This window comes from Portunus trituberculatus, chromosome 16, assembly GCF_017591435.1.
Source record: "Portunus trituberculatus isolate SZX2019 chromosome 16, ASM1759143v1, whole genome shotgun sequence".
Taxonomy (NCBI): Eukaryota; Metazoa; Arthropoda; class Malacostraca; order Decapoda; family Portunidae; genus Portunus; species Portunus trituberculatus.
The window spans coordinates 8,038,813-8,066,023 of NC_059270.1; the positions used below are offsets into that span (position 1 = coordinate 8,038,813).

The 27,211-nt window shown below is 36.0% G+C and overlaps 1 protein-coding gene and 1 long non-coding RNA gene across 5 annotated transcripts in view; one reads left to right on the forward strand and one right to left on the reverse strand.

The window, feature by feature from the left end:
* Positions 1-27,211, forward strand: part of LOC123504598 — a 194,863-nt gene that overhangs the window by 154,869 nt on the left and 12,783 nt on the right. The gene's annotated exons all lie outside the window — the stretch shown is intronic.
* LOC123504593 (GTP-binding protein 1-like) overlaps positions 10,405-27,211 on the reverse strand; it is a 46,836-nt gene continuing 30,029 nt past the window's right edge. For all 3 annotated transcript variants that reach the window (XM_045255242.1, XM_045255241.1, XM_045255243.1), the window contains 2 exons: positions 21,527-21,624; positions 10,405-16,558 (listed from right to left, as the gene is read on the reverse strand). In XM_045255242.1, the coding sequence (XP_045111177.1) occupies positions 16,390-16,558; positions 21,527-21,624 (267 nt within the window). In that variant the 3' untranslated portion in view covers positions 10,405-16,389. The remainder of the gene's footprint in view (positions 16,559-21,526; positions 21,625-27,211) is intronic.

The window sequence follows — 27,211 nt, forward strand, 5'->3', positions numbered from 1 at the left end:
TAATTAATTTTTATTTAATATTTATGCCTCAGTAACATTACACAATCCAAGGCTGAAATTTTCTCAAACCTTCATTAAAATGAAAAAAAAAAAAAAATTAATTAAAAAATATCCACAACAAATTATGACAATTTTTTTATTTTATTTAGATATGTTAGTTAAATTGGTTAGAGGTAACTACAACTGCACATGCTATAATATGACAAGTACTGTAATCTTGATAAAACACAGATAAACAACAATTAACTTTTAGATTTATCTGGCTATTTGTATACTTTAATACCAAAGCAATCACTATAGAAACATTATGCATCTTCACATAAGTGTTTCCATTTTTCTGAACATTTAGTATGAACACTATTATACTCGAAAAGTTTATGGTGCGATGCACAACATTTGATTACTATGATGTATCAACAATGAGACACCACAGTGGCAGGTGTGCACACAGCTGGCTATGACATCTATGAGCAAAGACATTCATTGCCTTAACTATCTGAAACATTCCACTGAAACGAAACATTCAAACATTATGCAGAACATGGAACTATAGCTACATAGAGTACATGTTATGATGAAGCTGTCAGTTCTTACCACATACATGTTTCAAATCACTTGTAATTTCAGCAATATTATAAACCAGACATCAAAAACTTTCGATACACTGTAATAATAGAAATAATTATTCCTAGTATACCTTTTTCTATAGACATGGATGGTTATAATAAAAAATAAGCTAAAGATCAGCAAATTATAAAAATATGATTGTAATACCAATAATTCATAAAATTATTTCAGAAACATATGTTTTCTGCTTACAAAATATTTCTTCAACTTTGTATATGTACTTGATTTTATGTAAGCATAGTTCATCTCATTAATGTCATACTTTTGGTCAAACTCAATTATGCTAAATGTAGGTATGCCTTGATTGCTAAGAAATGAACAATATTGAAATTTTTGGTTTCTTTTGTACTAAATAGTGGTTATGTACCATAAGATTGTACTGTAGCATTTTCATTTTTTTTTTAGAAGCTTTCATATCTTAAAATTTTTACTTGTACTCTTGATTTAGTACTGTGATTTCCTTAAAATGGATCATTTGATTACTGACAATAATTTGTCAGAAGAGATATTTAGGCCTGCTTTCAACGAAAAAAGGAATATAACCAAAGGGTAAATCTCATTATTTTGACATGCACACGAGTACATACTACTGCTGAACATTCACACCGACGTACACACACAAACATATACAAAGAAAAAAAAATACATAATGACATTAACTGAACTACAACAAATGTCATGTTAATGCTACTTAATACTGAAATGTCATACACTTAACCCTCGGCTATCGTGCCTAATTGGGGCCGAAATAGCCGCGTTATAGCCGAAAACACGATAGCCGAATTGATCTTGGTGGGAAGGCGGTTTTGGCCAATGAGAGCTCAGATATCCCATGACGTCATGGCTGAGCGCGTGATAGCAGGCATCTGAGGTCGCGATAATGAAATTTTAGCAGCTTTTCATGGGTGCGTGGTAGCAATAAAACGCGATAGCAGAAGTCGCAATAGCCGAGGGTTGACTGTACATTAAGAAGTTATTTCATGTAAATTTTCATAATTCAAGAAGGAAAGAAAGAAAAAAAATCAATGTAAGAAGTTAGGTATATCACACAGCAATGATGTATTTTGTCACAATTCCACCTTGACTGGGAGAGAAACTACAAACATTTAATACTGTATTTACCTACTTGTATTGTACAGGGTTCGAGTGGGGCTCATAGTGTCCTATTTCCATATCTCCATTTATCTAATTTTTCATTAAAGTTATGCACATCATGTGCTGTAACAACTTCATTATTCAATGCATTCCATTTTCCCACCGTTCTGTGTGGAAAACTGTATTTTCCAATATCCTTCACACACTGCCTCATCCTGATCTTTTCATGTCCTCTTGTCCTTCCATCTTTTTCTGTCAACAGCACCAGGTCTTCTTTGTCTATCTTTTCAATATCATTTACTGTCATATACATTGTTATTAGGTCCCCATGTTCTCTTCTATCTAGTAAGGGTGGCAGTCCTATTTCCTTCAGTCGTTCTTCATATGTGAGATCCTTTAATTCCAGCACCATCTTTGTAGCAATCTTCTTTATCCTTTCCAATTTTCTTGTATCCTTTTTAGAGCTCGGAGACCATACCACTGTTGCATATTCCAGCCTTGGATGTATCATGCTTGTGATGATTTTTTTCATCATATCTTTATCCATGTAATGAAATGCCACTCTTATATTAGTCAACATTTTATATGATAGTCCAAATATCTTGCTTATGTGTTTTTCAGGGCCCAGATTTTCCTGTATGATCACTCCAAGATCTTTTTCCTCTTTAGTCTTCATTATTTGTTCCTCTCCCATCAAATAGTTCCATACCAGTCTTCTCTTACTCTTTCCTAGTTCCATTATGTGACATTTCTTGGCATTAAACTCCAATTTCCACTTCCTGCTCCACTCATAGATCTTGTTTATATCTTCCTGCAACAGCAGACAGTCCTCTCTGGTTTTGATAACTCTTAGCAGCTTTGCATCATCAGCAAATAAATTTATATAACTGTTTATCCCAATGTGAATGTCGTTTATATAAATCTGAAACATAATGGGTGCTAACACTGACCCTTGTGGCACTCCACTAGTTACTTTACCCTAAGTTGAGTATGTATCTCTGACCACAGTTTTCATTTCCCTATCCTTCAAATAATCTCTTGTCCATTCTAGCAAAGTTCCTCACAGTCCTATGTTCTCTAGTTTCCAAAGTAGTCTTCCATGAGGGACTTTATCAAAAGCCTTTTAACATCCATGTATACTGTGTCTACCCATCCATCTCTGTTTTTAAGTCTTGCAATAACTCTTGAGTAGAAACTAAATAAGTTTGAACCCAAATTGTCTGTTCGATATGACTTGCTCCTCTTCTAGAAATTTAACCCATTTTTCTTTGATAATTATTTCACATAACTTCCCCCAAGACACTTGTAAGTGACACTGGTCTGTAGTTTAGTGGTTCAGTTGCCTTTCCTCCTTTAAATATCGGTATTACGTTGGCTCTCTTCCATTCTAGTGGAACTTTCCCTTCATTTATTGAACTTGTAATTATTTCCCAAATTGGATCCAGTAGTTGCTCTTTACATTCTTTTAACACCCAGCCTGATACACCATCTGGCCCCATTGCTTTTCTGACTTCCAACTTATCCAATAATCTTCCAATATCCTCTTTGTGCACTGCAATCTCCTGTAATCCTTGGCAATCCCATGTCCTATTAGGTTCTGTGAAATCATCTTCTGCAGTGAACACCATTTTGAAGCTCTCATTCATTATTTCACACATTTCCTTCTCTGTTTGGTATGTCTTCCCTTCTTTTATTATTTTTTCAGTTGTATCCTTATTCTTTGTTTTGCCATTTATAAAAGTTTGGGTTCATCTTTTATTCACTACATCTTTCTCTAAGTTTCTTTCTTCCTCTCTCCTTACTCTAATATATTCATTTCTGGCATCTTTGTACTTCTGTCTGTTATAGTCATTTCCCTGTTTTATGAGTTTCTTCCATGCTTTATCTTTTGCCTTTTTAGCTTGTATGCATCTAGCATTGTACCAAGCATGTATTCTTTTCTTAACTCTATAAACAGGTACAAATTTTTTACTCCTTCATTATATTTCTGCAAGAATATGCCATATTTCCCTTGTACTGTCTTTCTGTACATAATATTACTCCCCTCAATGTCAGTAAAATAGATCCTTAATTTTTCAAAATCGGCTCTTGCATAATTTAATCTCTCTCCTTTATAGTCATCTCTGTAACTTGTCTCATCTTCCTCCTGAATTTGCATCTCTAATGTCACATGATCACTTCTCCCATTGGACTAAGGTATTGTATGATTGGAGGGGGCTCTGGTTTCTTTGTGAAAACTAGGTCAAGCAACGATGGTTCTTCTTCTCCCCTGTACCTTGTTGACTCTTCCACCTACTGGTCCATTGCATTAACCATAGTCAACTGTAACACTTTCTCGCTCCACTGCCCAGCATTATCCATTACTTCCATCTCTCTCCAGTTTACTTTTTTACAGTTAAAGTCTCCAACTAAAAGTATTCTTCTATCTCTTCTTATCATGTTATCTAGGCACTTTATCACCTCTCTTTGCATATCTTTATGTTTTTTTTTTCCCCATGTATTAGTCTTTGGTGGAACATATGTAACTATAATTTTTCTCTTTTTCGATTCTTGTTTTGATTGTTACTCCCATTACTTCCACTTTGTCCTCACCATATTGCACATCCTCCACACATATATTATCACAAACCATTATTAGCACTCTCTCCCCTTTATCCTTCTTGTCTCTCCTCCAGGTATTATATCCTTCCTCTTTAAAGTTGACATGGATCCCTTCTCTTAGTTTTGTTTCAACGATACACATTACATCTGGCTTTTTCTCTTTCAAATAATCCCTAACTTCCAATATGCTTGATAACAAATCATTTATATTAGTTTAAATCACTCATAATTTCTTGCCTCCTCCACAACCTCCTCTTTCTTCCTTCGATACCAGTTCTTTAGTCTCATATCCAGAACCATCCAGTAAAAATTCTTCTTCTCTATCTGTACTTTTCTCGTTTTTTTCCTTAGCTTCACTTCTTAGCACTTTCTCCGTTTTCCTCTCCTCTAAGTTCATCTCTTTTTATCCATATATCCTTGTATTCAATATCATAAGCCAGCTTCCCTCTCCTAGCCATAATTTTCTCTACAGCCACTTGGGATCTCATTCTCACCTTCATTGGTCTCCTACCCCCTTCACTATATCTCCCCAGCCTGATCACTTCCTCCACCTCCTGGGCTAATTCTTGTGTGCTGTCTTGTGCTCGTTGATAACAGTTTTGGCCAATTCTCTCTCTTCACCTTCTCTCATGAATTTATTTAGATTTCTCTTTTCCTTCATCCCAAAAATCACGAAGCTTTTATTCTTGTCTACTGTATCCTGCACCAGATCCTCTTTCTCTTTAATAACTTCAATTACAACGACTTTCTTGTTCTGAATTTCTCTTTACAACTTATGAAAATTTAACTTTTTCCTCTTCTTGTTCCTGCTTCCATTCATTTTGTAGTTCCTTCAGCTTGTTTTCACCCAATCCACCTTCTGCCCTGTCCACAATTCTGTCTTGCACTTTAACCTGCAAGCTCCTTAAGGAGCTTTTGTAGTCTTGGCATGTGGCTTTAAGTATGTCATTTTGTTTCTCTATTTCTTGCATCTCCTCTTTCATTTCTGATTGATTGCTTGATTGCATTGACCTCACATTCAACTAATCTCAATTTCAGCTCTGTGTTTTCCATTATCACTTGGTCCTGTGTGTGTGTGTGTGTGTGTGTGTGTGTGTGTGTGTGTGTGTGTGTGTGTGTGTGTGTGTGTGTGTGTGTGTGTGTGTGTGTATTTCAAATTATGGACAAATTATGGAAATACAAGTACTGCACAATAAAACTGATGTTTCATTGCATCAAATAAAAAAAATGAAAAAAATAAACAAACAAAATAAAGTACAGGCAAATCCTGCATAACGAACGTTTACACAACAAATTTTTGCCACAAAAACATAACGAAAACCAAACCCCGCTATAACAAAATTTCTATTGGGGAAATTTTGGCCGAGTTTGAAAACACTGCCAAATCACCATCACCACCACCACCACCATCCACTGCTGCATCTGAATTCAACACATTCGGATTTTTTATTTTATTTTATTTTTTATTTAAATTCTTTTTTTTTTACTTCATCCTATGAACACGTACAACGAATTTTCACATAACGAACACTTTTTTTGGAATCTAACCCATTCGTTATGCAGGGTTTGCCTGTAAATAGTTAAATTTTGAAATATAACACTGATTTATCTCTAGACATTTTTGCTAATCAGAAAGCTCTATATTTATTATAGCCCTTCCCTTGCTTTCCTTTGCTTGCACTACATTTTAGTCAGCCACAACAGGCCTAAATGAACACTACCAATTAGTCACCATTCAATCATCACTGAATTATTTTTGAGAAGCTAAACAAATACACTTTCTTCCATGCTGCAATTTACATACAGTAAAATTCTGCTTAACTTAAGTTTCAATATCAGAAGATCTAAGATGACTGAATTTTTGTGAACAAATTATATAAATTGCCACAAAACATTTTTGAAATTTGAACTGTGGTACATTGTGTGCATATGGATGGCTAATCTCCAGTGAGGCCTTTTATATACCTCTTGTCTGGCAGCTGGTAAACCGATCCACTAAAATCTCCCTTCCTCCTTCCTTATATACATAATGATTGGAGACTATCAGTGAAAGAGAAATTGTCTAAACTAAAGAGAGAGATGTATGGCATTAATTAAGTAAGAGTAAAATTCTGTCTAGATTTTATCCAGAGGGATCAAGCAACTGAACAATGATTTCAGTTAATGTTCAAATTGGGTCATGAGATCATCCTTAAAAATGCATCTTCAATAGAAAAAAACATCCATTATTGCATTATGAGAAGACTAAAGCAGTAGGTTGTAACACCTAAACTTCAGCATATGAAACAATCACTTCTATAGCTGAAAGTACAGGTACGTACTTTACAGTAAAAATTTGTAGTTTAGTTGCATGAAATCAAAATGTTATTATTAAAAGAAAGAAAAAAAATATAAGAAAATAAACAAGTAAATGAAATAAGACAAATGACTTACATATTGAAAGAAATATACCAAGTGGTATTCAAGCTTTAATATATAAGTAGTGTTTATATATATATATATATATATATATATATATATATATATATATATATATATATATATATATATATATATATATATATATTGCCAGGACTGAATTTATGGTGCGATAATTCTAAGGCACTAAAGCAGGGGTGGGCAACCTTTTTCAGAAAACATTCCAAAATTGGCCAAATCTCTGACACACAATTTTTCCACATGCCAAACAATTTCCTTTTCTTCTTATCTTAAATATATTATTTTATATTTCTTGAGTATTTGAAGAACTCTTTCATATATTAAAAAAAAAAAAAAATGCCAGTAAAAACAATGTTGTAAATGATTATGTAACTTATGTAAAACTGGCAATGAAAAAAAATATCACAAAAATCTAGACTTGTGGATATCTCTCGTAGAATTGCAACTGCCATATATATACTCACAAATTAAAGACATTATTATTAGTAAAAAAAAAAAAAAAAAAAAAAAACAAAAAAAAAAAACAAAACTAACATTGTATTGGTTAACTCGGGATTAAATCTTAGATGAGAGAGAGAGAGAGAGAGAGAGAGAGAGAGAGAGAGAGAGAGAGATATTCTCACCACTCCATATTGCCCTAGACCAGTGTTGTCAAAACTGGGATCCATGTACCCCTGGGAGTATGCAACATAGATCATAAGGATACACAAAAAAGACAAGGAACAAACCAACACACACACACACACAGAGCAGAAATGTTCTATGAAGGCAAAGAAATGGGGAGGGGAGGGATGGGTACCCCGGAAGGACTTAAGATTAGTTTATAGATGCAGTTGGTCATTAACAGCAGCAAGAGATAAAATCTATTCATCGCTGCATTTCTAAGCTTGTATGTTATCAGTAAAACAGATGCAAAAACTTTGATGCCCAAGAAAGACTGAGCAATAGTGAATGTTTTTTTATATTCCTTTAGTGCCCAGCCTGATTCACCATCTGTCCCCATTGTTTTTCTGACAACCAAAATTTCTAGTAGTCTTCCAATTTCTTCTTTGTGCACTATGATTTCTTGCAAGCCTTGGCAATGCAATGTCCTATTTGGTTCTGTAAAATCCTTTTCTTCAATGAACACAGTTTTGAAATTCTCATGAATTATTTCACTCATTTCCTTTACTGTTATATATGGGAACCACCTCAGCTCTTTTCCATTCTACTGGTACTGTTCCATTTTCTATTGAGCATTTTATGATGTTGTTTATAGGACTTGCTAGTTCTTCACTACATTCTTTCAGTATTCTGCTTGAGACTTCATCCGGTCCCATTGCCTTCTCTTCATCCAATTTCTTCATTAACTCTTTTATTTCAAGCTTGGTTACTTTAATCTCTTTCATGTAGACGGGCTCTCTATTACCCAGTGGCCTTTCAAATTTGGATTCCTTTGTAAAGACCTCCTGAAATTTACTATTTAACAGTTCTGCCATACTTTTTGGGTCTTCCACCATCCCATTCTCTCCTTTTAACCTTTCTATTGTTTCTTTTTGCCTTATTTTCCCACTGATGAATCTGTAGAACAATTTTGGTTGCTCCTTACATTTTTCGACAATGTCCTTTTCATAGTTCCTCTCCTCTTCCTTCCTCACTTTAACATATTAATTTCTCGCTGTCTTGAAGTTTTCCTTATTTACTGGATTTCTATTTCTCCTCCATCTTTTCCATGCTCCATCTCTTTTCTCCTTTGCCCTGGCACACCTTGCGTTAAACCAATCTTTCTTTCCTTCTTCTTTGGGTCTATATTTCGGGACATATTCCGACTCCTATTTTGTACATTTCCAAAAATAAGTTATATTTCTCTTGCACCCCATCTGAGTTTTCCATCTCCTCATAGTTAACGTATTTGAAATAGTTCTTGAGATTCTCAACATCAGCCTTTCTGTAATATAATCTGTTTCCTTTGTATGATTCGTCTCTATCATCTTTTCCCTCTTCTATATCCATTTCTAATATTACATGGTCACTCTTTCCCAATGGGCACTTATATCTTGTATCATCGTTAATTTGTATACTCCTTGTAAAAACCAGGTCCAGTCTCGCCGCCTCGTCGTTTCCTCTGAATCTTGTGTTTTCCTTTACTCTGATCCATCATATTATCTATCATTAGGTTCAGGAATCTTTCTCCCCAGGCTTCTTCCCCAATACCACTTTCATATTTTTCCCAGTCCACTTCTTTACAGTTGAAGTCTCCTGCTAATATCACTTTTCTCCTTTCTTTAATGATTCTCATTAGATTCCTTATTGTGTCATCTATCATGTCTTTATATTCTTGATTGGTCCATGAATTTGTTTTTGGTGGCACATATGCTCCAATGATTGTTAACTCTATTTTATTAATATGTATCTTAATATACAGTACTTCTACTTTTCCTTCCCCATATTCCACTTGGTTTACCACCATCTCTTTCCTTAACATTATCATGACTCCTCCTCCTCCTTTATCCCCTCTGTCTTTCCTCCATACGTTATATCTATTATCTATGTCTATTTTGATTGCCTCATTGAGTTTTGTTTCAGCCAGGCATACAATATCCAGTTTTTCTTTCTTTATGTAATCTTTTAATTCTAATTTACTTGATAGAATCCCGTCTATGTTCATATACATCATTTTTAGTTTCTTGCCCTTATCACTTTTAGTTAAACTTGCTCCACTGTTTCCTTTTTACTTGATAGAACCCCGTCTATGTTCATATACATCATTTTTAGTTTCTTGCCTTTATCACTTTTAGTTAAACTTGCTCCACTGTTTCCTCCTCCTCTTTTATATACCATTTCCTTATTCTGTCTCCTAGAATTTTCCAAAAATATGCCTTTTTCTCCTCCTCTGACCTTTCATTGTGTGTGTGTGTGTGTGTGTGTGTGTGTGTGTGTGTGTGTGTGTGTGTGTGTGTGTAATTCACCTCGGTTTCCTGCTGGTCACCCAGCCAGTCTTCCCCATTACGGAGCGAGCTCAGAGCTCATAGACCGATCTTCGGGTAGGACTGAGACCACATCAACACACAACACACACCGGGAAAGCGAGGCCACAACCTCTCGAGTTACATCCCGTAACTGCTAGGTGAACAGTAGCCAAACATTAAGAGGCTTGCCCATTTGCCTCGCCGCTTACCGGGAATTGAACCCGGCCCTCTCGATTGTGAGTCGAGCATACTAACCCACTGTGTGTGTGTGTGTGTGTGTGTGTGTGTGTGTGTGTGTGTGTGTGTGTGTGTGTGTGTGTGTGTGTGTGTGTGTGTGTGTGTCCTCATTAAGCATTTTGTTATTAAATCATAATTTTTTTTTCTAATTCATTCATCAGTACTCCTATTATGCAGTCATAATCTTTTCAGATCCAAAATAATATTTGCCTTATCCTAAAAAAAAATCTTAGTTTGTTCAGCCATGGTGGGTTTGGTGAGGAGGTATGTAACAGTAGAAGGTAATAAAGGAGAAAATGTCTGGAAAGCTTTGCCCTAGACAACCACAGCCATGCTACCATTTTCTAACATCATCACTGCTGTTATCAAAATCATTGGTATTAGTTTGTCTGTTTGAACAGTGATTATGATTGAGTGTTGTAATCTAGAAAAGGAGAAAAAAATTATTAACGCATAACACTGTTCAAAGAATCTTTTTTTCTTTGCTAATACATAGATCATTGAAAAATTTCTTTGAACAATATCAAATCCAGTGCTCCTTTCATCAAAATGCCTGTAATCCAAATCCAATTTAACAAACAATCCTTTTATTGCTTCTTCTGCTATGAACACTAAAATTTTTCAAATCCCAAAATCACCAATCTCAAAAAAACTTTACTAATTTTCAACCAAATGAAGCTCTTTTCCTCTACCAGATACACCCTTGCAATGAAAAAGCAAGAACATGGCAGAGAGGGTATTGGGGAAAATCATCAGGACATTTACAAGCTGACTGCAGACATGAAACAGAGACAAAATATTTTTGTGCAGTCCTGCAACAATGGAATATCACAAAGGTTTTAGAAATTATGTTTTCTGGTGACAGAGGTCACTAACCAGAGTTGCAAAGGTATCAAAACAACTATCACCATAAATCCTTACTAAAGAAACCTAAAAGTAGTCAAATTCAATGTCTCACATTTGGATAACTTAAACTGTTCAGTACTTATATTTACACCTCACATTTGTATACAGTTTTTTTTAATGGTTAAATAATTGAGTAAATTAATACATGCCCTCCATTATACTTTGGAGAACAAAAAAAAAAATTTATGATTTCATGTGCCAGAAACAAGTCATTGGGCATATCATGTTTGGTATGTGTACCAAAGGTTGCCTACCCCTGTGCTTAAGTATCAAATCAGATTATGGATTCTATTTCTTTTTAAAGTGATAGATCTGAATTTGCAGATTATCATTACAATAGTATCTTCATTCTGTATCACAATCCAACTACAAAAAGGGGATGACTGTCAATTTAACTCACATGAAAATACTAAAAACAACAATGGACCAAATTTACTATATTCTGAAGGCAGGTTCACACGTCAGTATGCGACAGAAATTGCAAGTCACTAGAAGTATCGATTGAGCCCTTCTAGTTGGAACATGTTTACACATAGCGACTGGAAAGTACCGGCTGGTTGGTGGGAAGTGAGTGTAAACAAACAACTACTCAACAAGATGTCTTCCTCTGGTGATGATGACAATTGCGATCAAAAGTATTCAATCCTCACCTTCAACAACACCCTGCATAGAGGGACACAGTACTTCAAGAATGGCAGTGATCTCATTGAACATCAGTTGCATAAGTTTTTTTTGCTGTATAATTCATTTTTTGGGGTCCCAGATGTGCTCTTTTTCCTTCACTAACTCCAACATCATCTCTATATCTGGACACATCTTGAAATATTTGTGACATTATGAAGTGTGTCACAAATTGACTGAACAAGACCAACATGTTGGTCGGTCTTGTTGTGCGAGTGGTTTTTCCAGTCGCTGGACATCAATATTCAGTTGGAAATATTACCAACTTGCAATTTCAGTTGCATATTGACGTGTGAACCCACCTTACTGTGAGAAGGATCTTCTGAGTTTATTTAGTTTTCTTCATTCTTTCTAAAGAAAGATCATGTTTGAATGTTCAGCAAGGTGGGAAAAACTCATGATTGTCTATATTCATGCTAAAGCCTCAGTTCACCAAGCACATAAAAGAAATGGACTAAGTTTAAAATATTGTGGTCTCATTATTCAGCAAATGACAAAGGCTATCTATCAGTCCTGTTCTCTTGTACATGTGGTCTTGTGAAAAGGGGGCACTTGCTACTGTGAAAAATGTTGTGGAAGAAAGGGGAAAGGGAGGGAAACACTTAAAAGTATTTTTTTTTTTTTTTCAATAATAGTGCATAATAATTACTCTTATTAATGACAATAATTATACAAAGATGAAGAAACTATCAGCTCAGAAATATCATCTATGATCAGTCTTAATTTAAGTACACTGTCAATTATTTGTCTCCAAATGTTATATTTTGCCAACAAAATCAGACACTCCCAAGTTTCTCATTCTTGGGTAGGACCACACAACAGCAAGAGTGACCCTAAATACTGCTAAAGTACACCAGGTGGCTGTGCAGACACTCTTGTTTTTATTTACTAATCCATAAACATGTCAGTTGGTGTGTAGTACCTGTGCAGCTAATGATGCTGGATAGTGCTAATGTGTTTTAATCTTATGGTAATCACAGAGCAATCGTCGTGACTCACAAGTAGTACTATTTCTTATGATAGCTAAGATTAACCAAGGCTTTCCTTCATCATGAGATGTGATGCTGCATTTCTGTGAGCCTTCTGTAAACTACTCATAAACCAGGATATACACTAGGCCCTTATGAACCATAAAACGGGCCTGAGCATGTCATACTAGTGGACCAATTACTTCCTACTACTCAACATGGCCAAAGCAAAGCAACAACCCCTACCATGTATTCTACTAAAACTAAGACCACCCAAGCCTATGATTTCATGCACAATAGTCATGCCGATACAAAATGCTACACCACAAAATAAATACAACGCCACTCATGTAAAATCAATGGTGTTAATGAGGCTAACTGCAATTAGAGTAACTTTTTACTCTTCATAACTCATGAATAAATCCACATCCAGCAAAATATTCTCAAGAATAACCTCATATTACTCATATATCTATCTATGCTGTAATGATCTGTTTGTCTCTTCCACACTACCTTCCCATGTGCAACTCCGCTTCAGGATATGAACTCCTTTCCTTTTTTTTGTCTATATATAATATTCATGTGATATTCTTACAAGAGGATTCTAGAAGCACCAATTACACATGTAAAAAATTTTTGAGATCCAACTCCCTTTGAGAATTATGGCACCTAACCAAAATCATCTCCAATAACTTTGCTTTTTCATCTTTCTCTCCTTTATTTTATCCTGATAGAACCACAGGCATCTCATCTATTTTTAAAGCTGAACTCCTCTCTGAAACTTTTGCTAAAATTGCTCTCTACCTTGGATGACTCAGGGCTTGTTTCTCCCTCTCCTCCCCCATTTCTGACTACTTCATGCTATCTATTTAAATTCTTCAGAATGATGTTTTCTATGCACTTGCTGGTGTAAACACTCAGAAAACTGAAGAACCTGATGGGGTACCTCCTTTTGTTTTCAGAAACCGTGCCTCCAAGCTTGCATCCTGCCTAGTCAAACTCTTTCAACTTTTTATATCAGGGTCCTTTCATTCTTGCTGGAAGTTTACCAACATTCAGCCTGTCTTAAAAATGGTGACCATTCTAATTCCTCAAACTACCATCCAATTGCTTTAAATCCCTGCATATATAGTCTTTGAATTCATCCTCACTAGGAAGGTTCTTAAACATCAGCCACTCCACAATCTTCTATCTGATCACCAGTATGACTTCCATCAAGGCCACTTTAACAGTGATCTGGCTTTCCTTAAGAGTCTTGGTCATTCTCTTTTATAGTTTTTGGTGAAACTTTTGCTGTTGCCTTAACTGCAGCTTCATATCAAGTGTCCTTTCTGACAGTTTTATTGCTTCCGTGGTACCCAGTCACTGTTATTCTCCTAAATCTTTTAACAGTGGTGTTTCAGGATTTTGCCCTGTCACCCACTCTCTTCCTATTATTCATCAATGATTTTCTAAACCAAAGTTTTTGTCCTATTCACTTCTATGCTGATACCACCACACTTTTCCGTATAAATTCATAGAGGACCTAACCTTTATAAAGTAACAGATCGAGCAAAGAAGCCACAAAATGCCTGACTTCTAATCTCTTAATAATTTCTAATTGGGACAAAGCAAACTTTGCATTGTTCAATGCCTCAAATCATCACATCTCATCTCTAGCTAAAACTGTCTCTATGAAGTTACATGTTCCAGGTAATCGCCATGTTTTCCTTCTCCCCAAAACTGTTACTCTGTACAAGGGTCTTATCCATTCATGTATGAAGTATGCTTCAATTGTAAGGTTCTACTCATACTCTTCCTCCAGACAAGGTGAAATCAAAAGCTTTGTCTTATCAGCTCCTCTCTTCCAACTGACTGTCTTCAGCCTCTTTCTCATGGATGCAATGTTGCATCTCTTGCTATCTTCCAACACTTTTCATAGCAACTGTTCTGGTTTTGCTAACTGCATGCCTTCCCTCCTCCCATGGACTTGCTGCACAAGACTTTATTTTTTTTTCTCTCACCCCTATTCTGTCTAATGCAAGAGTTAACTAGTATTTTCAGTCATTCACCCCTTCCTTTGGTAAAAACTCCCTTCCTGCCTCAGTATTTCCATCAATCTATGACTTAAACTCATTAAAGAGGGAGGTAAAGCCATTTATCCTCGAGTTTTGGATAACACTTTTGACCCTGTTCTAGAGGTGAGCCTTTTTCTTTTTTTAGTTACGTTTTTTTTATTGCCATTGGTCAGTTCCCCTCCTACATAAAAAACAAAAAGTTACAGAATTTACTACATTTTGGTTTATGTCTACGAATTTCATAGAGATGAATGAAAATTACAACTGATGCATACCAGAACGTAAGTGCTAAACTGTTCACTCTGACATAATGTGTAAACAGCTAATAAATCAGCTCCTGAACAAATACAAGTGTTTCAGTGGCATGAATTTGGTGTAGTTGTTTTGTCAAATAAGTCAAACAGCTATCCATGAATATAAAATATTGCTTTCATTGGTGGCCAAGTTCAAGGTGACAAGGTGATAGTGAGTAACTACCCACAGACTTGGTAGAAAAGTAAACTCTGAACATTTGTAAACATGCTCTAGTAATTATCAACCATAAAATTGATACTTTATAAAAGAAAAAAACACTTAGTGCTAAGAAATTCAGTAACAAACCAATAATTCTTAAAATTGGTGATACTAATTAGCACAATTAATTTGGTTAATCACTTTAAGTGATTTGAATTACATTATAAAAACTCAAAGTGTGAGTTTAAGATGGGTAATATTTTCAAAATAAGGTGAGGTGTTTTACACCAACATTTATGTTAACTATATACAACATTGTAATATAAATCATGCATCAATGGCAGGGCACGTCTATCTGTTGAAAAGACTGGAGAGTAGGTCAGTTTGCTGGTGGTTGTCTATCAATTTAAATCAATCTGGATTTCACCCAAGAATTATCAAATTATTAGTAATTAAATAATCTCAGTCATCAATAAAACTTATCTAGATGAAGTGCTACACAATTAACAACTAGCTAGAAATAAGAGATTAAATAATTCAAGCTTTCCTTTCAGGTGCCAACTTATGGCCAACATATTCCAAAATCTTCAGGATAAAATTTTTAAGTTTTAAACATGATCTATATGAGGTTGATATTTAGTAAAATACAATAAATGATTATAAAATGTGTATCTGAAAAGAACTCTATGGTTATGAAATGGAAATCAAACTTTCCTCTACATAAAACTAAAGACAATATACAATGTATATTAAACATTAACAAACTGACCACTTACTTTCTAAAATGCCAAAACATCCATAGACATTGATGCTGCTATATGGATATCTAATAATGTTCTGAAAAGAGTAAATTCAGATAAGTGCATATGAAGAATGCAAAATAAGAATATCACAGTACAAGAACAACAGTTTTTACTTGGTTATTCAAAGTAGTTTGTCATCAATCAAAATAATGTTAGTCATTACTTTATTACTAATGCATGTTTTTAAGACTGCCGATAATCTTAACCTTAGGATGAAAATGTTGTAAAAGATACCCAAACCAATAGCTAGCTATCTAGTATTTTTACATGTATAAAAATCAACAATATGTTGAAAAAAGCAATATTGTTCATGGGATGAACAATCATGAAAAGATTTGGATGATACATTGCATATTTCATCTCAACCTCTTCCAGCCTCAAATGTGGCATATACAGCAATAAACAGCTTTGCCCATGTGCTCTTTTTTATATTGTCTATGCCTGGGGAAAATTATGTATCTTTAACCTGAAAAGTGAGATATGAACTTTGGACATATTAGTATATTGTAAATAAAACAATGACAAGAAAAAACAATCATAGAAGGGCTTGCTGTGTTTGACCGTTGAGGAATCTCTACACTGATACTTCGGCTGCAACCACTGGCTGAGCTGAGAGGTTTTCAGGCCGATTATGGACTGATTGGGGATCTGGGCCAGCAGGCACAGAGGAATTTGTTCCTCCTTTTTTATGGGGGCTTGATGTATCTGGGTTGTTGTTAGATGCTGCATTGTTCCCGCGGGATCTGTGAAACATAATGATAGGTATTTCAGAGAATTTCATGAATAACAAACTACAAGATTTTCTATGGTTAGAAATATGAGTAGTATAGAGCAGATTTTTCAAACTACAGGCTAGGTTCCCTGTTCAGTGGATTGCCATATCATAAACAGATATATAAAAAATAAATGAAAATAAGTAGTGTGTGCATTAACCGAGATGTGCTTTACAGGAAAAGAGCTATGCTTGTGGTGTCCTGTCTCTATATCTATAATCATCCAGCTTAGCTTTAAGCCTTAAAGTCATGAATATTCCTCGTTTGAACCACTGTTTTATCCAAATTGTTCCATATTTCTATACTTCTATTTGGAAAACTATGTTTCATACTGTCTCCTCTACATACATATAACATAACAAATAACATAAATAATAGGATAACAAAGGGCCACCAGGGCCCATCTAGGTTATCCTGTATCAGTCGCACAGCGACCTCGTCATCAGTACTTAAAGATACACTTACAAGTACACAATACATTATATACTAATTCTAAATATTTGGCCCATTAACAGGGCTAAGTCCTGCAGCGAATTCCTCTACAATCTGTGATCCCCATACATGGGGATCATGTCTTGTTTAACTATAGTAAATTTCTTATAAAAACTATCATGCAGCGCTATACATAATTATAAATCTAATAAATTTAAGTGCTTATCTAATCTGTTTTTAAACATTGTCAAACTAGTGCTATTTACAACAACCTTCTCTGGCAATGCATTCCAGAAGTCTACCACCCTATGACTAAAGAAATATTTTCTTATATCTAACCTGCAGCCTTGCTTTCTAATCTTCCTGCCATGATTTCTAGTCCTACTTCCCTCCTCTAAGGTAAAGAAAGATCTCACATCTATGTAGTTTGTATCTGAGAACATTTTAAATAACTCTATCATATCCCCTCTTATACATCTCCTCTCAAATGAAAACATGTTTAATTCATTTAATCTATCTCTATACTCCAGGTGCTTTAATGCTGGTATCATCCTAGTTGCTCTTCTCTGAACTGCTTCTAACATGTTGATATCCTGCCTATAATAGGGTGACCAGGCCTGTATGCAATACAGGAAAAAAACGAGAAAAGGACACAGATAGAGAAGAAGAATTTTTACTGGAGGGTTCTGGATATGAGACTAAAGAAGTGGTACTTAAGGAAAAAAGAGGAGGTCGTGGAGGAGGCAATAAATTAAGAGTGACATATACTAACAGAGATGGTTTGTTATCAAGTATATTGGAAGTTCGGGACTATTTGAAAGAGAAAAAGCCAGATGTAATGTGTATCGTTGAAACAAAACTGAAGAATGAGAAGAGAAAAAGCCAGATGTAATGTGTATCGTTGAAACAAAACTAAAGAATGAGATACATGTCAACTTTAAAGAGGAAGGATATAATACCTGGAGGAGGGACAGAAAGGATAAAGAACAATGGTTCGTGATAATATTTGTGTGGAGGATGTGCAATATGGAGAGGAAAAAGTGGAAGCATTGGGAGTAACAATCAGAACAGAAGATTTGAAGAAAAGAAAAATTATAGTCACTTATGTTCCACCAAAGACTAATACATGGGGATCAGAAGAGCATAAAGATATGCAAAGAGAGACAATAAAGTATCTGGATAACATGTTAAGAAGAGATAGAAGAATACTCTTAGTTGGAGACTTCAACTGTAAAAAAATAAACTGGGGAGAGATGGAAGTAATGGACAATGCTGAGCAGTGGAGTGAGAAAGTGTTGCAGATGACTATGGTTAATACAATGGACCAGTGGGTAGAAGTCAACAAGATACAGGGGGGAAGAGGAACCATCGTTACTTGACCTAGTCTTCATAAAAAATCCAGAGTCCCCTCCAATCATACAATACCTTAGTCCAATGGGGAAAAGTGATCATGTGACATTAGAGATGCAAATGCAGGAAGAAGATGAGATAAGATACAGAGAGGACTATAAAGGAGAGAGATTAAATTATGCAAGAGCAGATTTTGAAAAACTAAGTAGGAGTTACTTAATTTTGCTGATATTGAGTGGAATAATATTATGAGCAGGAAGACTGTACAAGAAAAATATGACATATTCTTACAGGAATACAATGAAGGAGTAAAAAAGTTTGTTCCTGTTTATAGAGTTCAGAAAAAATACATACATGGTACAAAGCTAGATGCTTACAAGCAAAAAAGGCAAAGGATAAAGCGTGGAAGAAACTTTTAAAGCAGGGAAATGACTATAATAGTCGGCAGTACAAAGATGCTAGAAATGAATATATTAGAGTCAGGAGAAAGGAAGAAAGAAAGTTTGAGACAGATGTAATGGATAAAAGCAAGGATGAACCCAAACTTTTCTACAAGTTTATAAATGGCAAAACAAAGAATAAGGAAACAATTGAAAAAATAGTTAAAGAAGGAAAGACATACCAAATAGAGAAAGAAATGTGTGAAATAATGAATGAGAGCTTCAAAATGGTTTTCACTGAAGAAGATGACTTCACAGAACCTAATAGCATATTGAATTGCCTAGGATTACAGAAAATTGCAGTTCATAAAGAGGATATTGGAAGATTACTGGACAAGTTGAAAGTCAGGAAAGCAATGGGGCCAGATGGTGTATCAGGCTGGGTGTTAAAAGAATGTAAAGAGCAATTACTGAAGCCAATTTGGAAAATAATTAAAAGTTCAATAAATGAAGGGAAAGTTCCACTAGAGTGGAAGAGAGCCAACGTAATACCGATATTTAAAGGAGGAAAGGCAACTGATCCACTAAACTACAGACCAGTGTCACTTACAAGTGTCTTGGGGAAGTTATGTGAAATAATTATCAAAGAAAAATGGGTTAAATTTCTAGAAGAGGAGCAAGTCATATCAAACAGACAATTTGGGTTCAGGACAGGGCAGTCATGTGTATCAAACTTATTAAGCTTCTACTTCAGAGTTATTGCAGGACTTGAAAGCAGAGATGGATGGGTAGACACAGTATACCTGGACAGTAAAAATGCATTTGATAAAGTCCCTCATGGAAGACTTCTTTGGAAACTAGAGAACATAGGAGGACTGCATGGAACCTTGCTCGAATGGACAAGAGATTATTTGAAGGATAGAGAAATGAGAACTGTGATCAGAGATACATACTCGTCTTGGAGTAAAGTAACCAGTGGGGTGCCACAAGGGTCAGTGTTAGCCCCCATTATGTTTCAAGTTTATGTAAATGATATTCACATTGGAGTAAACAGCTATATGAATTTATTCGCTGATGATGCAAAGTTGCTAAAAGTTATCAAAACCAGAGAGGACTGTATACTGCTACAAGAAGATTTAAATAAGATCTATGAATGGAGCAAGAAGTGGAAATTGGAGTTTAATGCCAAGAAATGTCACATAATGGAACTAGGAAAGAGTAAGAGAAGACCAGTATGGAAATATTTAATGGGAGAGGAGCAAATAACAAAGACTAAAGAAGAAAAAGATCTTGGAGTGATCATACAAGAAAATCTGAGCCCTGATAAACACATAAATAAGATATTTGGACTATCATATAAGATGCTGACTAATATAAGAGTGGCATTTCATTACATGGATAAAGATAAGATGAAAAAAATCATCACAAGCATGATATGCCCAAGGCTGGAATATGCAGCAGTGGTATGGTCTCCAAGTTCTAAAAAAGATATAAGAAAACTGGAAAGGATACAGATTGCTACAAAGATAGTGCCGGAATTAAAGGACCTCACATATGAGGAACGACTAAAGGAAATGGGATTGCCAACCTTACAAGATAGAAGAGAATGAGGGGACCTAATAACAATGTATAAAATAGTAAATGATATTGAAAAAATAGACAAAGAAGACCTGGTGCTGTTGGCGGAAGAGGATGGAAGGACAAGAGGACATGAAAAGAATATCAGGATGAGGCAGTGTGTGAAGGATGTTGGAAAATACAGTTTTCTACACAGAATGGTGGAAAAATGGAATGCATTAGATAATGGAATTGTTGCAGCACATAGTGTGCATAACTTTAAAGAAAAATTAGATAAATGGACATATGGAGACAGGACACTATGAGTCCCACTCGAACCCTGTACAATACAACTAGGTAAACACACACACACACAGTCGGCTGAAGCGAGTGGACGCAAGACCAGAGCTCTGGTGTGATACGCTGCTAACGAAACTTTGCACTGTTCAAGGTTCCACTAATATATATATATATATATATATATATATATATATATATATATATATATATATATATATATATATATATTAGTGGAACCTCACACAGTGCAAAGTTTTGTTCAGCAATCATGTTCACTTTATGTGATCTTTACATTAAGTGATGCCTTCAGGAATGTATCCCTCACATAATTCATTTCCCAATCCCCTAATTAAACTTCCAAAACTATATGTGTGTGTGTGTTATTTACCACTATCACCAGCTGGTCACCCAGCAAGCCTATCCCCTACAGAAAGAGCTCAGATCTCATACAAACTGATCTTCTAGTAGGACTGAAACCACATCACACACCACACACACCGGGAAGGTGAGGCCACAACCCCTCAAGTTCATCCTGTATCTATTTACTGCTAGGTGAACAGGGGCTACACATTAAGAGGCTTGCCATTTGCCTCACTACTTCCTAGGGCTTGAACCCGGACCCTCTCTGTTGTGAGCCGAGTGTGCTAACCACTACACTACGTGGTGTGTGTGTGCACGTGTGCACACGCGCACGCATGTGTTTATTCAGTAGTTGAGACATATGAGAAAGGAGCTAAGCTTGTACTGTCCTATCTGTATAACTGTTTTTATTCTGCTTTTCCTTAAAATCATGAATATTTCTAGCACACACTGTCTAATCCTCCAGTATTTCATATGCTTTTGACATGCGTACTAAGAAGACATCTATCACTATGCCTTCCCCAAAGAACAGGCTGCAAGGTAAAACAAAAGTACCAACCTGTGCTTGCCTCCTCGTCGACTGCGCTGCTTCTTGGTGCCACTGAAGGATCCTCCTCCCTGACTGCTGTGCTGGCCACTCCCATCTCCACCTCCAGCCTGTCAAACATAAATCATGTTATGAAATGCGCATAAACAATTTGGGCACTTTCTTTAGGTTTAATATGCTAAGCAACAATCATTCTCTATATTTTAGCCTCATCAAAAGTACACTGTTGCTATTACATTATGAAATATCTTTTTTTGTACGGGAGAGGAAATTGACCATGGAAAAAAAAAAAAAAAAAAAAAAAAGGCCCACTGGGCTGCCAGTTCCTTAAAGATCATAAGAGTTTTCTAGAATTGAGGGACAATTGTCTTGAAACCTTCCTCTTACAAGAAGTTGTTAAGTCATAAGATGGAAATACAGAAGCAGGCAGGCAGATCCAGAGTTTACCAGGGAAAGGTATGAAAGTGAGAGTTCTGGTAAACTCTTGTATTACAGAGTTGGACAGAATTGGGGTGAGGAAGAAGAAAGCCTTGTGCAGTGGGGCTAAATAAGAAAGGGAGGCATACAGATAGCAAGATCAGTAGAGCAGTTAGCATGAAAATGTAATAAAAGAAAGCAAGAGATGCAACATTCCAGTGGTGAGAAAGTGGCTAAAGACAGTCAGTTAGAGGAGAGGAGTTGATAAGACAAAAAGCTTCTGATTTCACCCAATTGAACAAAACTGTTTGAGTGGAACCCCCCACTCAAATATGCGAAGAATACTCAATACAAGGACAGATAAGGCCCTTGTACAGAATTACCAGTTGGAGGGGCGAGAAAAACTGGAGGAGATGCCTCAGAACACTTAACTTCATAGAAGCTGTTTTAGCAAAAGATGAGAAGTGAAGTTTCCAGTTTAGGTTGTGAGTAAAGGACAGACTGAGGATATTCAGTGTAGAAGATTGGGACAGCTGAGTGTCATTGAAGAAGAGAGCATAGTTGTTTAGAAGGTTGTGTCAAGTTGATAGATGGAGGAATTGAGTTTTTGAGGCATTGAACACTACTACTAAGTTTTCTCTGCCCCAATCAGAAATCTTAGAAAGATCAGAAGTCAGATGTTCTGTGGTATCCCTGCATGATTTGTTGACTTCCTGAAGGCTTTGTCACCCCTCAAAAGACATGGAAAAGTGTAGGGTGGTATCATCAGCATAGGAGTGGCTAGGGTAAGAAATTTGGTTAAGATCATTAATGAATAATAGAGAGTGTTTGACAGGACAGAAGCCTGAGGAACACCACTCTTAATAGGTTTAGAAGAATAATGGCCGTCTACCATGGCTAAATAGAACGGTCAGAAAGGAAACTTCAGAAAAAGTTGCAGAGAGAAGGATAGAAACCAAAAGAGGACAATTTTAAATCAAAGCTTTGTGCCAGACTCTTATCAAAAGTTTTTGATATATCTAATGCGACAGCAAAATTTCACTGAAATCTCTAAAAGAGGATGACCTAGGCTCAGTAAGGAAAGCTAGATGATCACCAGTAGAGCAACCTTGATGGAAGCCATACTGGTGATTAGAAAGAAGATTGTGAAAAGACAGATGTTTGAGAATCTTCCTATTGAGGATAGATTAAAAACTTTAGATAAGCAAGAAATCAAAGCTATAGGCCAGTAGTTTGAAGGATTATAACTGTCACCTTTTATAGGAACAGACTGAATGAAGGCAAACTTCCAGCATGAAGGAAAGGTAAAAGTCAATAGACATAGTTGAGAGTTTGGCCAGCAAGGTGCAAGCACGGAAGCACAGTTTTTAAGAATAAAAAGAGGGATCCCATCAGATCCATAAGCCTTCTGAGGGTTTAGGCCAGTAAAGGCATGGGAAACATCATTACAAAGGACATTAATTACAGGCATAAAATAGTCAGAGGGAGGAGGAGAGGAGGACAAGCCCAGAATTATCCAAGATGGAGTTGTTAGCAAAGGTTTGAGAGAAGAGTTCAGCTTTAGAGACAGAAGAGATGGCAGTTGTACCATCAGGATGAAATAAAGGAGGGAAAGATGAAAAAGTAAAGTTATTGGAGATATTTTTGGCCAGATGCCAGAAGTCTCAAGGAGAGATGGAGTTTGAAAGATTTTGACATTTTCTTTTTATGAAGGAGTGTTTGGCAAGTTGATTCTGGTCAGAAATATAAAGTGTGTGAGATTTAGGTGATGGAAGGTGCAAGTACCTTTTGTGGGCAACCTCTATATTGTGTATAGCACAAGAACAGGCTGTGTTAAACCAAGGTTTAGAAGGTTTAGGTTGAGAAAAAGAGTGAGGAATGTATGCATCCATGCCAGACAGTATCATCTCTTTTATGCGTTCAGAACACAGAGATGGGTCTCTGACACAAAAACAGTAATCATTCCAGGGAAAATCAGCATAATACCTCCTAAAGTCCCCCCAGCTGGCAGAGGAAAAAACCAGAGGCACCTCCACCTTGTACTGGTGTCACATAGTAATGGACTTTGTACTTGTCATTAATTCTCTAATTATTACATGTGTGTGTATACATTAAGTATGGATAATGACTGTGGCACCCCAGAACAAAGATGGGTGACACACAAGGCACAAGACAAAGATGGGTGGGGCTGACAGTATCATGTTACCCTACATCACGAGTCATGAAACTTTCCATAACCTATTTATTGCCATCGATAATCGGTTATATTTATATATCATATATGTGATTTGCATACTTATCCTTTATGTAATGTACTGATCTTCATCATAAGTTAATTTTTCTTGCCTAATTCATGTAATTAGAAGACTATAATTTTTAATATACATGTAACTCTCGATTTGCACGATATATGCGTTCCAAGAGGCATCGTGTATTCAAAAATTTGCGTAAAACAAACTTGTAATTCTCATAAGAAACAATAGATAATAGGGGGAATGTGGGATGTGGTCCAAATTGTGTATAAGCAAACTGATCGCGCAAATTTTATTAATTACATTTTTTCGATCGCATATTAACAAAAAAGCGTAAATTAAACATGCGTAAATCGAGTTACCTGTACTAATATATATAGCGACAGTAGTAAACCCACTCATATTTCTGCTGTCAGCACTTTGAAGGCAGCAAGCATGCCTTGAGCCAGCTCCCTAGTCAGTCTCTTGCTGGGGTGTAACACGCTATAATGTACAGACAAAGGTTGTCCCATATACACCACACCCTTCTCCAGATCTTTGTACTTAATTTTAAATATATTTATAGATAAATACACATTCATCTTTGATATTCACCTGAAAAAACATAGAAATTCAACCAAATGACTTTAACTACAACAGAAAGGTAAGAACTAATTAATAGCATCCCGGATTAATTGATAATTCTAAATACCCCCACTGCAGCAGCCCTGGAGGATTCTGAGGAGGGTTTGGAGAAATAGGACAAGATACAGATATGAGATTGTGATCAGAGGAGTCCAATGGAGAAGATGAGATAACAGTATAAGCAGAAGGATTAGAGGTAAAAAAGAGATCAAGAATGTTGGGTGTATCTTCAAGACAGTCAGGAATACGGGTAGGGTGTTACACCAGTTGCTCTAGGTCATGGACGATGGCAAAGTTGAAGGCCAGTTCACCAGCATAGTCAGTGAAGGGAAAAGAAAGCCAAAGCTGGTAGTGAACACTGAAATCTCCATGGATGGAGATTTCCGCAAAAGGATAAAGGGATAGAATGTGCTCCACTTTGGAAATTAAATAGTCAAATAATTTACCATAGTCAGAGGATTTAGGGGAGAGATAGACAGCACAGTTGAATTTAGTTAGAGGGTGACTATTGAGTCGAAGCCAGATGGTGGAAAACTCGGAAGATTCAAGAGTGTGGGCACGAGAGCAAGTTAAGTTGTTACACACATAGATGCAACATCCAGCTTTGGAACAAAAGTGAGGATAGAGAAAGTAGGAGGGAACAGAAAAGGGGCTACTATCAGTTGCTTCAGATAGCTGTTTGAGTGAGGAAAAGAAGATGAGGTTTAGTAGAGGAGAGGCAGTGTTCTATAGAAGAAGATGAAGAAAAAGTTCAGGGAGGTGTCAAGGTATTTTGCGTTGCTACCTGAAGAGCAATCCTACCTGAGGACATTTCTGGTCCCCTTCCAAAAAAGGGGAATCTGAGGCTGGATTAGGAGTTGCCATTTTTTTTATTTTGAGTGAAGGAAGTGTGTGTACTAAGTGCATGTAGTTTTGTGAGGAGGAGGAGAGTTGTCTTTAAAGGGCAGGCTGTGACTGCCCTCTTGAGTTGTGAGACACAAAGGAAAATGTTCAGCAAGATCACAACTAGCTATAATGGAAAGTTTACAGTACCCCCTAAACTGATCCAGACCAGAATTGGTATGGAACAGAACTGTTATTAGACCTCGCTGGGAGTAAATTATCATTTTGGTAGGTGTTTATTACCTCCTCCTGATGTTTCACCACCTTTAAAAAACAATAGTAATGTTAAAATGAAGAGAGAGAGAGAGAGAGAGAGAGAGAGAGAGAGAGAGAGAGAGAGAGAGAGAGAGAGAGAGAGAGAGAGAGAGAGAGAGAGAGAGAGAGAGAGAGATCCTGAAGAAGGGCCATAATCAATACATCAGTTCATTAACTAGTATCAGATCTCAAATAATGAAACCCCATAACTTCACCTTAAAATAATAATCAATGAGACATATTTATTCTGCACATCCAGGGCTATTTGATCCTAACTTGAAAAGGCATATGTATATATCAAAGCTGACCCTAACTAATACATAAATAAATTTGTAACGTGCACTTGAATGATCATTAATAAATGTTTCAAATGTACTAATGATGGTTGTCAGCAAATAATATGTGATACATCTTAAGCAGCTAAGATCTTTAAATGAGTATGCTGAAGAATGTTTCCCACTTTAATGTGCTGTGAAGAGTGGAATATATAAAGTGATGGAGTGCATGATGGAAGTACAATAGTTACCATGTTATTTTATTACTGGTGAAGAAAAAAAATAGTGCAATGAAACTAATATATCTTCCTGGATTGCAATAAAAGCTTGAAAGCTTAAAAAAAAACAAGGCAAGTTATTAAATCTACCACTCCTGCTGCTATAGCAAATAAGCATACTATAACTCTAAAAACTTGACAAACAGGTACATGTAAATCTAAAAATATCATTGAAATAAATAACTTCTGTTCCATTTCATACACTAATAATGACCTATCAGTACATCATGAACTGAAATTTCAGTCACAAAATTTAGCCTCACAGCAAATCTTATTTATACATAGTACAGTAATACATTGAGATACGAGTTTTTTGAGATATGAGCCACGATTTCATACACTTTTGTTTTGAGATATGAGCAAAATTTTGAGATATGAATCGTGCTTGGGGATGCTGCCACTAGTCGGTGCATCAGTCCAGCTTCAGCTGAGCTAGTATCTAGTGTTTCCCATGGATCTCATGCATTATGACTGTTCTTTAATCATTTTCATAATATTTAATTACCTTTTATTTGATTAAAGAAAGTGCAGTTTTAATTTATGTTTAATGTTTACATGTGAATGGTACCTGCATCTCTTCCTCCTTCCCTCTTCCTCCGCTATTCACCTCCTTTAGCCAAAAATGTTTGAACACTAAATAAACTTTTGCTTTTATTTTATATGCATTGATAAAACATACATGTGTACATAACTGAAAAGGTGAAACAAATTTCT